Source organism: Atractosteus spatula, chromosome 9, assembly GCF_055471065.1.
Source record: "Atractosteus spatula isolate fAtrSpa1 chromosome 9, fAtrSpa1.hap1, whole genome shotgun sequence".
In the NCBI taxonomy this organism is placed as follows: domain Eukaryota; kingdom Metazoa; phylum Chordata; class Actinopteri; order Semionotiformes; family Lepisosteidae; genus Atractosteus; species Atractosteus spatula.
In genome coordinates, this window is record NC_142714.1 from 51,022,104 (window position 1) to 51,035,986 (window position 13,883).

At 42.8% G+C, this 13,883-nt stretch overlaps 1 protein-coding gene across 4 annotated transcripts in view; it reads right to left on the minus strand.

The window, feature by feature from the left end:
* Positions 1-13,883, minus strand: part of fgf13a (fibroblast growth factor 13a) — a 125,385-nt gene that overhangs the window by 59,768 nt on the left and 51,734 nt on the right. For 3 of the 4 annotated variants that reach the window (XM_088924732.1, XM_088924729.1, XM_088924730.1), the window contains one exon: positions 2,629-2,796. The exons of the other annotated variant lie outside the window; for it this stretch is intronic. In XM_088924732.1, coding sequence (XP_088780858.1) covers positions 2,629-2,758 — 130 coding nt within the window. In that variant the 5' untranslated portion in view covers positions 2,759-2,796. The remainder of the gene's footprint in view (positions 1-2,628; positions 2,797-13,883) is intronic. 4 annotated transcript variants of the gene reach the window in all.

Consider the following 13,883-nt stretch of genomic DNA (forward strand, 5'->3'; position numbering starts at 1 on the left):
TTAGTGTCACAGGTACTGTAAAGGGTGGCCCCTGTAGGTGAGTTGAGGTAGTGGCTGGGAGGTGTTTTATCTTGTGCCCCGTGCAGGGAGGCAGGTTCCCAGCAGCCACAGTCTTATGTCATGATTTCTCAGCTGAGTGCTCGACGAGGCGGCTCATGTTTCAGCTCTGACTGCAGAGCCCCGGCTGCAAACCGAAGACTTACTTTTGAATGCGGCTTTCTCCCCACTGCACCCCTCTGCAGGAGAATTTGCAGATCACCTTCTTTGGAGAATTTCCTTTGTGCTTGTCTGTGTCTCACTTTTAGGGGCACAGCACTCAAGCTTTTATGAATAGCAACAAACATTGCATGTCACGGGTTATCTGGGTTGACGGGTTATTTATTTTGCTGAACAACACTTGGGAGTCATTAGGGATATTAAAGTTGAGAATATTCAGCTTGCTGAACGATTGTGCAAGAGCAAGACTGTATAAAATGATAAAAGGTGAACTTCCTTAGGATGGAAATTTTTGCTTTTTCAGCGCTGCTCAAATGCTTTGCAACAGTGAGTAAGTGAAGCCTTTCTTCCAAGTCTTAGAAAATTTGTCTTTTTGTCATTAAAACCACAAAAAACAACTTTCTTCAGAAATGATTGCAAATTAAGTTTCTCATACCTAAGAAATTATTTTACATCGCACAATCACAAAAACTACAAAAGACATTAAGGCTTTTTTGTCCTTAGGGTTGTAAATCTATTCTGCCAAAATGTACAACCCCCTCTTACAGCTGGAAAAGGTCATTTCTTTGCCTTTTCATTGGAACTAACTGGATCTGGTGCTGTTCGAAGTCTTTCCACAAATCTCCAAGGTTTATTACTCCTGGTGCCTTAAAATGTGAAACCCAGAGTAATGCAGTACCTATGCAGAGCAGGGCTCGAAGCCTAGCAAGGACCTGCCACTAGTATCCCTTTTAACCATTCTTTCAAAGCTGTTATTTCTGAAGTACAGCTTTAAAATACTTGATGCAGACAGGTAGGCTTAAAACAGAAACTCTCATTTAAAAGTGTTAACCACAAGATAAGATCTGCTGCTGCTTCTGCTCATTTCAATTCATATACTGTCATTTGACAAAGTGTCATTAATCTCATATGTTTATCTAATTTATCATGCCGATTTGGAGGTAGGAAAAGCAAAGTTTTAGATCATGTGTGCTGCTGTTGCTACAGTGTATGGTAAACTTGATCAGCAATTAATGATCTATTATACTATTAGAATACCAATAGAATAGTATACTATTAAACTATTAAAATAATTTTATAATTTGTGCCACTGTTCTGTTCTGCCTTTACAAGACATTACACAGATGCTCATATTTACTGTTAGAGGGTAGACCAATCAAATCATGTATCACACCTGTAGCATTAAAGCAGATTTAGCCTATCATGTCATTTCTTACGCACTGCACAGTGAAAATAGATAAAATACATAAAATAGGGAGAGTTATAATTTAATCCCGTTTGTCATAATAATTTGTTACTGACTCTGGTTCTGAACCGTGAATTGAAAAAAGAAATACCAGCATTCTGTCTTATCCAGCACTTAACACATTCTAACAGGGCAGATCATTTGTGAAGCGAGACTTGCCAATGTCAAACATTTTTTTTTTTAAAGAAGAAAATTGGAACTTATAATATCGAGAAGGTGTTCTAAAGGGAAAGCAGAGAGCAAATCACTTATCTTCGAGCCCTGTACAGTAACCATTTCATCCATTTTCATTTTACAAACCTGTCTGGTTCTCTGTAAAAGAAGGACTTTTGATATTGCAAACTTAGCACTCTACAGGCATGAAGAAATATAGACAGACACAATCTCTCTTTGTGAGAGGCATGCAAGGCTCACAGTACTGCATCTACTTTAAGAGAAACAGGTCAAGGCAACCCTGCGTGCATGGCAAACACAATTCCAGCCAGGCTTCAAAAGGAAGAAGCTGCAGTGAGCAGGATGTGGCAAGGAGCCATGTGCAAAAGCCAGGAAAGGTAAGGAAAAGAAAGGAAAGGAAAGGAAAGGAGAGCAGGTGAGGGAGGAGGAAGAGAGGAGAAGTCAAAGGTCAAAGCTGCCAGGGGAGGTGCCATAGTCTCTTTCAGCAAGACATCCTCATCATCACCATTTCAACCAAACCAGAGTGGGCAGGGCGGGAAAGGAATGGGGACTGGGGTAAGATTCACAAGCATTTCACAAGTCAGCCAGCAGGGCAATGTAATGACGTGAATTGGAAATTCCAAAAAAAAAAACAGTCGTTGTCAAGTTAAAATACAAAAGACAAAACAAATTTGCATTTTTCTGTACTAGTTCCAGCAGCACCATCATTTTATGACCCCGTTTTTTTTTGGCTCCACGAGCGCATGCGTCTAGGACCGTTGGCAACCCATGTCACATGGTCAGGGTCCTGTCTCCGGGGAGACAGCAGTCAACAGGCAAGCGAGGGGAACGCGCATACACAGGGCAGCGTGAGGGCATCCTCCCCTGGCATTCCCCGGAAAACAGACAGAGCAAACCATAGAGGAGGGGCACGCACAACAGGATGGCAGGAGAACAGATGGAAATTCAGTAAAGCATCAATGGGACAAAAACAAGATCTGTTGCGAACAAACCTTCGGGTTCTGCGCTCTCTTTGAGGACGACTTGCTTCAGTGGGCAGCAGAAGATTTCGTGACACTTAGCACGAAAGGGAGACTCTTTTTTCCTTATATCCGCTGAATGGATGGAATCCTGCCGCAACATAATGTACTCCTGTGTACCTGGGGCTGCGTCATCCTGGACTGGTCATACCATAACAAAATGAACTGAGGTTAGAGAGCGCTCCACAACGGACAAACAACCAACAAAACAAAGCAAACAGAAGCAGAAAACACAACTTGCAGCCTAAGGAGAGAAAGACTGGAGAAACACAAAATAATCAGCCAGCTAATCAAATCATAAATTGACAAAGAGGGAAAAAAGGATGAGTGGCTTTGTGAAACAAACCAATTCTGGAGAAAGAGAGAGAGAGACATCGAGAGAGAGAGAGAGAGAGAGAGAGAGAATAGGGGGGCAAACGGTCAATGACAACAACAAGAGCTCGATTTCATTATCTAAACCAACAGTTCTGTTCCAGAGGTTCTCAAACTCTTACTCGGTCACTCAGCGAAGGGATCTGGGGAAGGGGGTGAGGGGGGTGTGAGAGAAGGGTTTGTGAAATCGGGGAGTCTTCCCTGAGATTGGCATTGGAAACTGGGACCTCCAACTTAAAAGGAAGAAAGAGGCAACAAATGGCAGGAAAGAGGGGGTACAGACAGGGGTTTTCTTCTGGGACATGAAGACAGAGTCGGGAACCCACCAAAGGGTCCCCTGCAGGGCTCAGAGGGCACCTTGCTGTCCAGAGAGGGCTCGTGAGCAGCTCCCGGAAATGTTAGTGCCACTGGATCAGCTAGAAGAATCATTGTCCAAACACGACTCATTGATACAATCATTCCAATCTTGGCACAACGAGTGCGGAAAAATATGGCTTGAAAGGGTTGAGGAAACAATTTCCACTGTATTGCTGTTTTGGGAAGGGAAGCAGTTTGAGAACCACTGCTGTATATTTGTCTGTATGCTGGTTATTTGTACAGCATACTGTATATACTGTACATCAGAGCGAGTAGGCTGAGCCAGGAATTCTCATCACTGGACATTTGGAACTGGTTTATAATTTAGCCCTCAGAAGAACAGGAATCATGTTCTTGACTTTCCAATAAAAAATGACAAATTTAGACAACTGTCTCACAGGGGTGACTGTCGTTTACATAAAGTAAAAATGTCTGCATATTGGGGGAGCTTTGGATCCATTGTGCTAAAGGCATTTTAAAAAGGAGAATTAATGATTTCCAACCAGTTATTTAGAACAGGGCTAAGATCAAATCCCGTATTTTAGTTCATCACTGCAAAGCAAATCACAATTTCTTTATGATATGAAGACAAGGTACTTCTCTAATTTGAAAGAAAATGCCACAGTGAGTGGCCAATTACTCCAAAGCTGTATGATTTTTATCACAGAACTCCTATAAACCTGGCAGAATCCCCCTGATCATTTCTGAGGGTTAAAGAAAAGTCTAAGCTACTTAAGCTAACCAGCATTCTGTATTCACATGCAGAATCCATGATGAATTACAGTAAGCTGCTACTTTTCATTTTACCAGAGAAAAATACTGACAGATAGAAGAGTCCATCACTGATTCCTGTACCCTTTAACTCACATGAAATAGAACTAAAATCTCTAACCCAGTAACCGATGATCAAAACGGATTTTGCCTGGACAGTGAATTGACCAGTGCATGTGGTCAGCTCCCCTTCTGCCTAATAAGGGAGTAGGGGTTAACATGGACTTCAGCCCTGCTGGATGAAGCAACCGATGAAGCAGAGTGGTCACATGATTTAACACACAACAATCACAGTCTGCCTGTTTCAGAGCACAACGTCTGATGACAGATGGGCCAGACCGAAGCACGCTGGCAGCAAGCACGCTCCCTGCGGTCATAACCCTCTTCTGCACAGGTGGGATCGTTCGATTTTATATACAGTACCGGCCGTCAGCTGCTCTGGCCGCTTCTCTCGCGTTGTCTATGCATGCTTTGAAGCCAGCAATCGTTTCTGCCAAGCAACAGTGCAGCCATGACAGTAAAAACAAGCCACTGTCCCAGGAACCCTATCCCCCCTCTGTGAGCACATGCAACTCATTCATACCCTTCCACCCTCCCGCTTACGGACTGCAAAAAACTGACGTTTGCAAACAAGGTCAACTACCAACCTGACTGATCTTGGCTGTCTAATTCTTAGAAAATGCAAAGAATCATGTCACATTCCCTTCGGGCAAAAGGACAAAGGGGAAAACGTGGGTAACTTCCCTACCTCAAGCACTGTAAAATAAAATAAAAAAGAACCCAGTTCGTCCATTTCAAGCTCTGTTCTCTCCGATTTTGTCTTCTGATTTTATGTTGGCACAGATGTTGAAAGGCTTCCTGCAAGGCAATTTCGTGTGCGTGTTCTAGAAACTAAACAGTATGTTGTTGTGCACTGTAGGTAATATACAGTAGCCCTTTATAATCCACATTCATGTTACATTAAAGATTGACAATAAACATAAACACAGGAACAGCCACAGACATAATCCAACATCTAACCATTTTGAGCCTTTTAGCAAGCATAATTCTGTACAGTAGGTCCTATACTTATTTGTATGTGGCGTGACACCTCTTCTTACTTGAAAGCACATTCATATTAGCTAGAGGTCCTACTGAATTAACTCGTTTAACACAGACAACCAGTATTTATATTTAAAGCTCCACAGGCACTTAATTCAAAGCAGAGAATGCAGCACCATTGTTGCTGGCCCCCTGGCTAAAAGACATCGTTAGTGCTGTTGTTACAACTGCTAACTCCATCATGCAGTCCAGTAGCACCGAAGAAAAGGCATTTTCTGTAAAAAATCTTTTTCCATATTGAAGTCTCATACCATTTGTATTTTTAAAACGTGTTAAGTGAAGTCGAAGTTAAAAGGACACCACTATCTAAAGTTTCTCTCTTTCAAAAGGGAATTGATGTTGTGAATCAAACACAAACCTTTTAGCATGGCTGATAGGGCTGAACACATAAACCGTTAACCATTAACCTCTATTCTCAGTATTCACTATGAAATCACTGCTGAGCTGTATTTAAAAAAACAGGTGAGAAAAGTTACAAAACACCCTCAACTTCAAAAGCAAAACAAAAACACTTTATTCCCATGGAAGACCTAAGAAAACAAACCCCACTTCAGATAGATACCTTCCCTTCATCCAGGAACCAGAATTTCATACAGGCCCAGCGGCTGGGTAAAATATCAGGCACGTCAGGAAATGGCAGGGTACTCTTCATCCTTTTTAGATTGTCATCTGTACCTCAATACACTTTGCTATTAGTGTACATTCCTAAATTTGTTCGAAAACAGCTGCAGTAAATCGTTTGTATTGTGGCTAAACACAAGGAAAAGAAAAAATTATTTATTAAATTCATTTGCATCAATAGGCTATATTGACTATTTGTGTGTTTAGACTATTTCTTACTCCTTAGTTTTAAGCAAGCTAAATGAGCACAATCAACTAAAGGCATTTACAACTGATTCGGGCCAGAAGTCCAAACACGACTGGTTGAGTCTGTGCTTGTGGTGTATTTCCACACTTGCAGAAATATCTGTGGATTAAGGGCTGTGTTTCCTAGAAATAGCCTAGATATGTTAGCTGTGATGGAAGACCAGCAGAAGGACCCACTGCTGTTTTCCCTCAGACAGATGAATGATTCTGATTCTGATCCAACAGTCAGTTCTCAAGAATGTCACTCACTGCACACTCTTGCTCCAACACTGAACAGGAATGAAGAGCAACCACAAAGCAATGAGGAGGGTGGCAGACTGATACAGTGATTTGCAGAATATTTATGGCTGTAAGGTGAAAAACAAATAATGGCACCAAACCTTCATCAATAAAGTTCACTAGAGCAATTATTTTATGTAGTACAATAATTCCACACAAAGTAATTTCACGGGAAAGACTAGCAGTTTCAAAGCCAAAGGTTTTCATAGAAGTTACTCAAAATCAATCAGAAGAGATACAGAACTGTATGTGCAATGCAGCCCAATGCAGCTTAAACTAATTTCTGAGAACAAATGAAATTCCTAGTAAGGTGTGCTGCTTTTCTCATTTCCTCATCTCCTGATCCTTTAAGCCTGCATTTTAAACAAATGCATAAATAAATATAATGAAACAACTGCATGCTTTACTACATAAACAGACACGAAGTGCAACAGGTTTAAAGCAGATCTTCTTAGAAACCGTTCCTTGAAAGAATGCCCAGCACCAAGCTGTGCTAATCTAAAAAATGTAGCAATGTGTGATAAGAGCACAGGGCCGGCGTGTGGGTGACCGCTGGAGCAGATAAATTACCTGCCACCGCAGACGGACAGGCAGCTGAGCCAGCACTCCTCAACTCAGGGGGGTTGGCAATATTTCACATGGCCAAAGAATTAACCTCCGCCAACAAGCCAAGAAGAGTGAACAAATTACACCACACTTTGAAAAAGGAGTCTTAACGCATGTGCTGACATGCAGGAGAGACACATCTTCCCCCACTTTTTTTAGAGGTTGCAATTGACTCTATTCCAAACTCTGACTCAACACAAATGACGAAGGAGGAAGATGGAGTGATCAAAAATTAATGGCACTGGGAACAAGCTTTTGAACTGCTTCCTTCTTACACACAGGCTGAATACCTCACTCTTTCAGCTGCCCCCTATACTTACCATTGAAGCCCTACTTCAGACTTGGGCCTGACCCATTACACATTTTAAATAAATAACGTCAAAAGCTTCTATTCAAAAACACACAGGGACATGATGGCTGTATTTAAAATTGTGGAAGGTATTTGCAGTCAACCCACAGGACTCCTTTGCTGCCACCGAATCAATAAACCAGAACCGGAGTAGAACTTAAATCAGGAGGTACTGTACCTCTGCAAACAAAGGATTGTGGGGTCTGTAACAGACTGCCCGGCCATGGTGTCAAACATGATTCTCTGGGATCTTTCAGGTTCAGGTAACAGCTGGATGAAATCTACAGCTGAACTGATAATCGACTAGCAACCAAATAAGCCAGATGGACCAAATAGCTTTCTCATTTATAAAATCTCTTATGTCCAAGTAGGACAACTCACATTAGTGACACTGGATACAATTCAGCTGCCTAATTGCATTTCTGTTTCAACTGCTAAGTTTCTAAATCCAATCTGTCCCTTTACCATACAAATAATGTCATCCGCACTTCACATGAAAGAGCCTGATGGATATGTACCTTGGTTTCCAGCCTGTGTCCATTTCTCCACCAGCACTCACATCGTGATCAGATTGGGTGATCTATACAGTCTATTCGAGGAAAGTGCAACCAGATTAGGCAGCTGGATTTCATTTGCTGTCCGTGGTGCTGAAAGCTAGTTGCACACTTGCAGGGTGATAGATTAGAAAGTGAATTAAAGGGGATATTGATGGAGCCTAGACTGTGCAGTCTCGGAGTGCAATTTATCCAAGACACCCTAGCTAACCTGCTAACCTACCCTTGTAACCAGTGCTGCATCATCTTTAATGACTAAGTAGTTAGGATCTCACTTGAAATGTTTATTCAAAGGATGACACCTCCTAGAGCACTGCTATGGAAATACTAAACTGGATGGAAGAGCACCACCTACTGGGCCACCATGCAATTTACAACAAAATCCTGTTCTTCCATCCCAGTGCTGACCAGGCAAAGCCTTGTTTAGTTTGGGACCCAGTTACAATGGTGGTAATTCTGCTGTAGATGTTAATATGGTTACTATAGTATGTTCATATTAATCCCAAAAACTATTGAATCCATGCAGATAAAATTGTTGAAAAATGTTTTTTCTGACCTTAGAGGTGTGCTAACTTTCCTATAGCAAAGCAGGACATTTTTATGTAGACCAGTGCCTTGGCTGTTCCTCCAGGGTTTGCTTCGCAGTCACCTTGAATGTGACTTGACAATAGCAGGAGGTGAACTTGAATTTTTCTATTTAAAACTGTGCAGGTTTGCAGATTTAAATGTGTCTTTCTGGGGCTTCTGCATAGTACTACCTCACTGTAGTCAATGCAGAGCATGAGCTCACTTTGTTTGCAAAATATCCGACAGTATCCTAAGCTTTTTTTTGCCCAGATTTCACACAGCCACGATTGTGCTTGATTATGATACACAATCTATATCTTCATACTTGTCTTTTATTTTTTTCTCAGGTCTACCTCTGCATTTTTAAAAATAAAATGCCTATATCTAATCAGCCCATTAAGTAATATTAATGTCTTGAATGGTCTCCTCTTGTCTGGAATTGTTGTTACATTGGTCTCGTTGGACATTGGACCAGTTCTCCTTTAAGTAAAAAAAACAGGAATCGGCATTCTTTTTCAACTGAAGTTGCTCCTCTAGGCATTACATTTCTGGTTAAACCCAATGTCCACGGTCTTTCCATTGGAGCTGAAGACCTTGTGCAACTGGTCATTTCAGGGGCAAGTCAGCGCAAAGTCAGTCACTAGAAGCTCTTTTCTGTCAGCCTGACCGTAAATATGTGGGGAAGAGCCAGGAGAAAATTTGAAAACACAGTTTGCCTTCTGCTTGAGACAGAACGCACAAAGAGCAATTCACCTCAATATAGCAATACCTCACAGCAAGTTACCTTTGAAGTCATTTTCTAACATGAGACTGATAGAATAAAGCATCCCGGTTGTTTGCTGCTTTTTGAGCAGTGAAGGTTGATGATGTATCTCCAACAAGCCAATATAACTCTTCTGCATTATTCATCAATGCAAATTCGTTCACTGATGGAGACTTACGAGCAGAGCCTGTCTTGGATCCCTCTACATGTTGTTTGTGTTTCTGCATTACCACTGCGACTGGCTAAATAGCCGATGGAGCCGGCTTGCGTTTTGATCTGCCAGTCACTGCTGTGGAGTGTAATGGGACGAAGAAATCCACAGGAGCTTATGTTTAGATATTTTTAGTGTATTTATCAGGCTGTAATTTTTGTTCTCTAAAAATGTAGAATCGCAAATTCTTCCTTACTACACCTGCCCAATTTGTGACTGCCCATTGCCTAAGACTGGCAGCGTGTGGGGAGAGTAAGAACTTGCACGAGCCAGAGCTGTCGTTCTTTTGACTTTTCTCTGAAGTGCCTCCCAACAGACTTGGTGCCATGTGGGTGAGTGTACTGTATCTGTCACTGACGTCACCGCCTGAGTTCCTCTTTTGCCCAAAACCCAGAAGACCCCCCCGGACCACGACAGCGGCCTACTAACTGCGCATCACCACCTCTGCTCACAGCTGGGTGGAGGCGCGTCCCAGACTCAAACCGGAGACCTCCAAGCCAGACGCCTCAGCCTTCACTCTTTTGGAAACGGAGCGCCTTTTTCGTTACAGCCACACGGGAGTTTACTCCGGGATGCACAGATTCTGAGCAAAAAAAGATCTTAAGGAAGAATTTACCTAGTGAGAGGCAGGAAGCAAAACCACTTTAGTTTGATTAAAAAAAACAGAACGCAAAGGCAACAATAAAAGGCTGGCAGTGGTGCCAGTTACCAGATATGTTCCTTTTATTTCTGTCACCCGGGGCGCTACACCTCTGGATCTACAGATGGGGTGCCGGTGACGTGCGGGCAGGAAGGTCAGTGCAGCTGCGTCAGTCCCCGGGTCCTGGGTTCGGTTCTGGTTTGGGGCCGTGGAATGTGGTTGGGTTCGGGCCTTTCTTGGGGGGCTTCAGTTTCACACCCCCTTTCGAACACAGGACAAGCTGGATTCTCTATGCCTCTAAACACTCCCCCCGTGTGCTCGTCCGTGCGCCCTGCGCTGGACTGGCATCTCGTCCCAGGACATAGTCCCACCTCGCGGCTGCGATTCTGGGACAGGCTCCGGCTTGCTGAAACCCCTAACAGTAGTAAGAGTCTCTCCGACAGCGGAAGGACAGCTGGGGATGCAACGGTTACAAGGAGCACACACATATAATCGCTCTTGTGGTAAAAAAATACTATGAAGACGTCCCACAATCCCTAGCCAGAGACCTCTTCAAGGCAATGTCAGCAGGTCAATGAACACAGCTAAGAACTGGCCTGGGGTTAGAGCTGCTGAGCCTGGAGGGGCTGATGAGTCTTCTGTGCACAGTGAGCAGAGACAGTTGGGTAAATACTGCCTTGGTATTATAAAATGCCCACTTGGCATTTGTCTTGTCTTCGTAGGACCATTCTAACACTATGAATAGAAAGGGCAAAATAGGACTTTTATTCAAATTTAATTCATTTTAAAGGCTATACACTTTTAGGGGAAAATGCAAAAGGATAATGTTCTCCTGCTCAACTACAGTAACTCTATTCCTGTAGATGAAAAATTCAGGTACTCAGAAAATAAACAAAAAGAATCATTTAAAAATAAATAAAGCTGCAGTACTCAGCAATAGATCACCTCTACCGCAATGGCCTGCTCTGAAGAGACACTAAAGATTTGTTTTGCAAACAAGATGATGCAGCCGTTTCCCTGTGGTGTGACTTCAGCTGTCTAGCTGTGTCTTAATCACTAGCCATGCAGTTTAGGGCTTTTCAGTCTAATACGACTCTACAGCCACTAGCCCTGGGGAAGAGCAAGCCACGGCCGAGAGGAGGCTGTGTGCAAGTCTGTGTGGCTGCTTGCATGTGTCCCCCCGTGTCTGTGAGCCCCTGAATCTCAATCTGATCGGGGTGACACATCACAGACTGCGCACCGTGCTCTGACACATCGGTGTCAGCTGTGCAAAGGTAATCAGTGACAGCCTCCCGTACACGATCAGCCTTCAAAAAGGGATCATCTGGATTCCTCGCACCTCTGTGCTGATCTTGTCACAGGTGTTTGTCAAGGATCTAAGACGCACGGAAACACATGACATTAAAGACCCAAATCTATTCTCTGGGTCTCAACAGATTGCAGATAATTTTTACTATTCCTCTAAATATCCTTAGATAAGCTATCTGAAAAGAACTGCAAGAAACCCAAAAGGATGTATTTATAGGATGTTATGTGTAATTTTGTAAGTTGGACCTGAGAACAGTAGTTAATGTTACAGTGTTGATTTTAGTCTGACATCCTTTTAATAGTAGAATGGGATACTGTCCTCTTTTTGGTAAATCAAAATCATGTACTTTAAAGATTTTTTTAAGCCAAACACTGTACGTCACGGAGGATGGAGTATTTGAGACAGGAGCTAATTATTCTGCACATAAATAAACAAACACATGAGGAGGAGCTAAAAAGGAATGTACACACACATGCTATTTTTTAAACCATCAAATGAAATAATTAAAGGACATTCAGGCTAAAACGTGGCCAACGCTACTGCTAAAAAAGAGGGGGTAGAAAATGTCACACACCGATACTACCAGGATACACTGACAGCAGAGAGGCTGTTGAAGCTTTGTTGATCATATAAACATTTTAATAGAGAAATAAGGATTTTAATTGCTCCAATACTGCAATTCGATATATTGAATCAGACATCTAAGTTTGCAGATAAAAAAACACTGGAAAATGGTCCAGGGTGAAGCCAGCACAGACGGCACTGTGCCTCATTTAAATTCTGAATTAGAGGGAAAGGCATGCAAAGGATAAGCTCCAGTTTTCCTCCCCAAAAATGCGTGACCTCCTCTGCGGTAAAGCCTGGTGATTGATGACACTGGTGGCGGTTAGCTCTCCCTCGCGGTCACCGCACAACATAAAGGTCACCTCGCCCTGCGCATGGGAACAGACTCCAGCGCCTCAGATTTATCTCTGCGCTGCCACTGATGAACATCCCTCGCAGGTCACGTCACAATAATGTCAGGTGTGAAAAGTCACAGTACGCAAAGGCAAGCGAGCAGCCTGCGGCGCGATCAGACTCCAGCTCCCCTGGAGACGACCGTATTGGAAAGCCTAGAGTTCTGGGGGGGTGAAAAACAGCCTGGCAATCTGGGGTCAAGCAAAGTGAAAAACCCCTCAGGGACAGTTTGGAAAACCAGCATTCTCTCCTGAATACATTTTGACAAGGAGTCTGCATTTCTAAGATGCTAACTATTTGGTGACCCCCCCCCCACACACACACACACACACACACACACACACACACACACACACACGTTCTTCCATGTTCATGCGGCTATTATGAACAAAATACTTAAACCGCTGCCTAAGTGGGTGCCTAAAATGATTTCACACCTGCGTCTGCTCCACAACCCCACCTAGACTTTGTTTTTTTAGCATAAGGACTCTGGCAAAAGAGCAAATTAATAACTGTCATTTTGAAACACCAGCAATTCATTTTTCCTCTTCAGACCGGAGTAGATACTCAGCATGAACAGTGAAGCCTAATTGATTCTAATGCATCAGCCCAACAGAGGTGCTCTTGGAGTGTGAGGCTGGTAGGGCAAAGCATTTATACTCATCTCTCAGCCAATACATCAATGCCCTCTCTAGGCACTCTACCCCTTTATACACTTCGTCTTTATAGTGTTGTACTACAGTAACAAATGGACAGAGACTGAGCAAAAAAACGGGTTGAATTCATGCATGTTGTTGCACACAACACACTGCAACCTTAATTGGATTGAACCAGCTTCTGCATTTGTATTACTGTGTACCCCTCCGAGGCTTAACCAAGGCTATACCTTGCCAGCTGCCAGCCAGCCTCCCTGCCATTAGTTAGGGGCAGCAAGTCTGCACCCAGGGCTGGGATGACCAGATGCCAATAGATGCAACACGCAGGCAGAAGCAGTACTTACAACGCTGTTCTGCCCAGCACTGCAGCATGGATGTTATATTGTAATGTCTTATACTGTAGTATCTGTAGATCTAAAAATAGCTGCAGCCACACCTCTTTCACAGCAGTGTCATTCTGGGGTGGACTGCAGCTGGGAAACGATGGTTTTAATGAACCATATTGTCATTCCAGAGCCTTTGAATTTTGCTTGGATTTAAACCTTTCGCATACATGTGAATTGTAGCATTTAGTAACAATAAGAAAGGCCATTCAGTCTCTCTCTCCCATTTGGTACTGAAGCTACTAGTTAATTGATCAGAGGATCTCATCCAGCTGTTCCTTGAATAAAGACAAAGTATTGGCTTCAACCACATGGCTGGACAGCTCATACCATACTCCCACAAGTACTTGAAACTGTAATTATAAATTAAGACCCTTATTTTGATATTGGGTTGCCTTTAAATTTGTACTTTAATTACTCTAATGTATCTACAAATATGAAAATTTTATTTTAAGGTTGCATCCATACGTTGTAAGCTATTTTTGA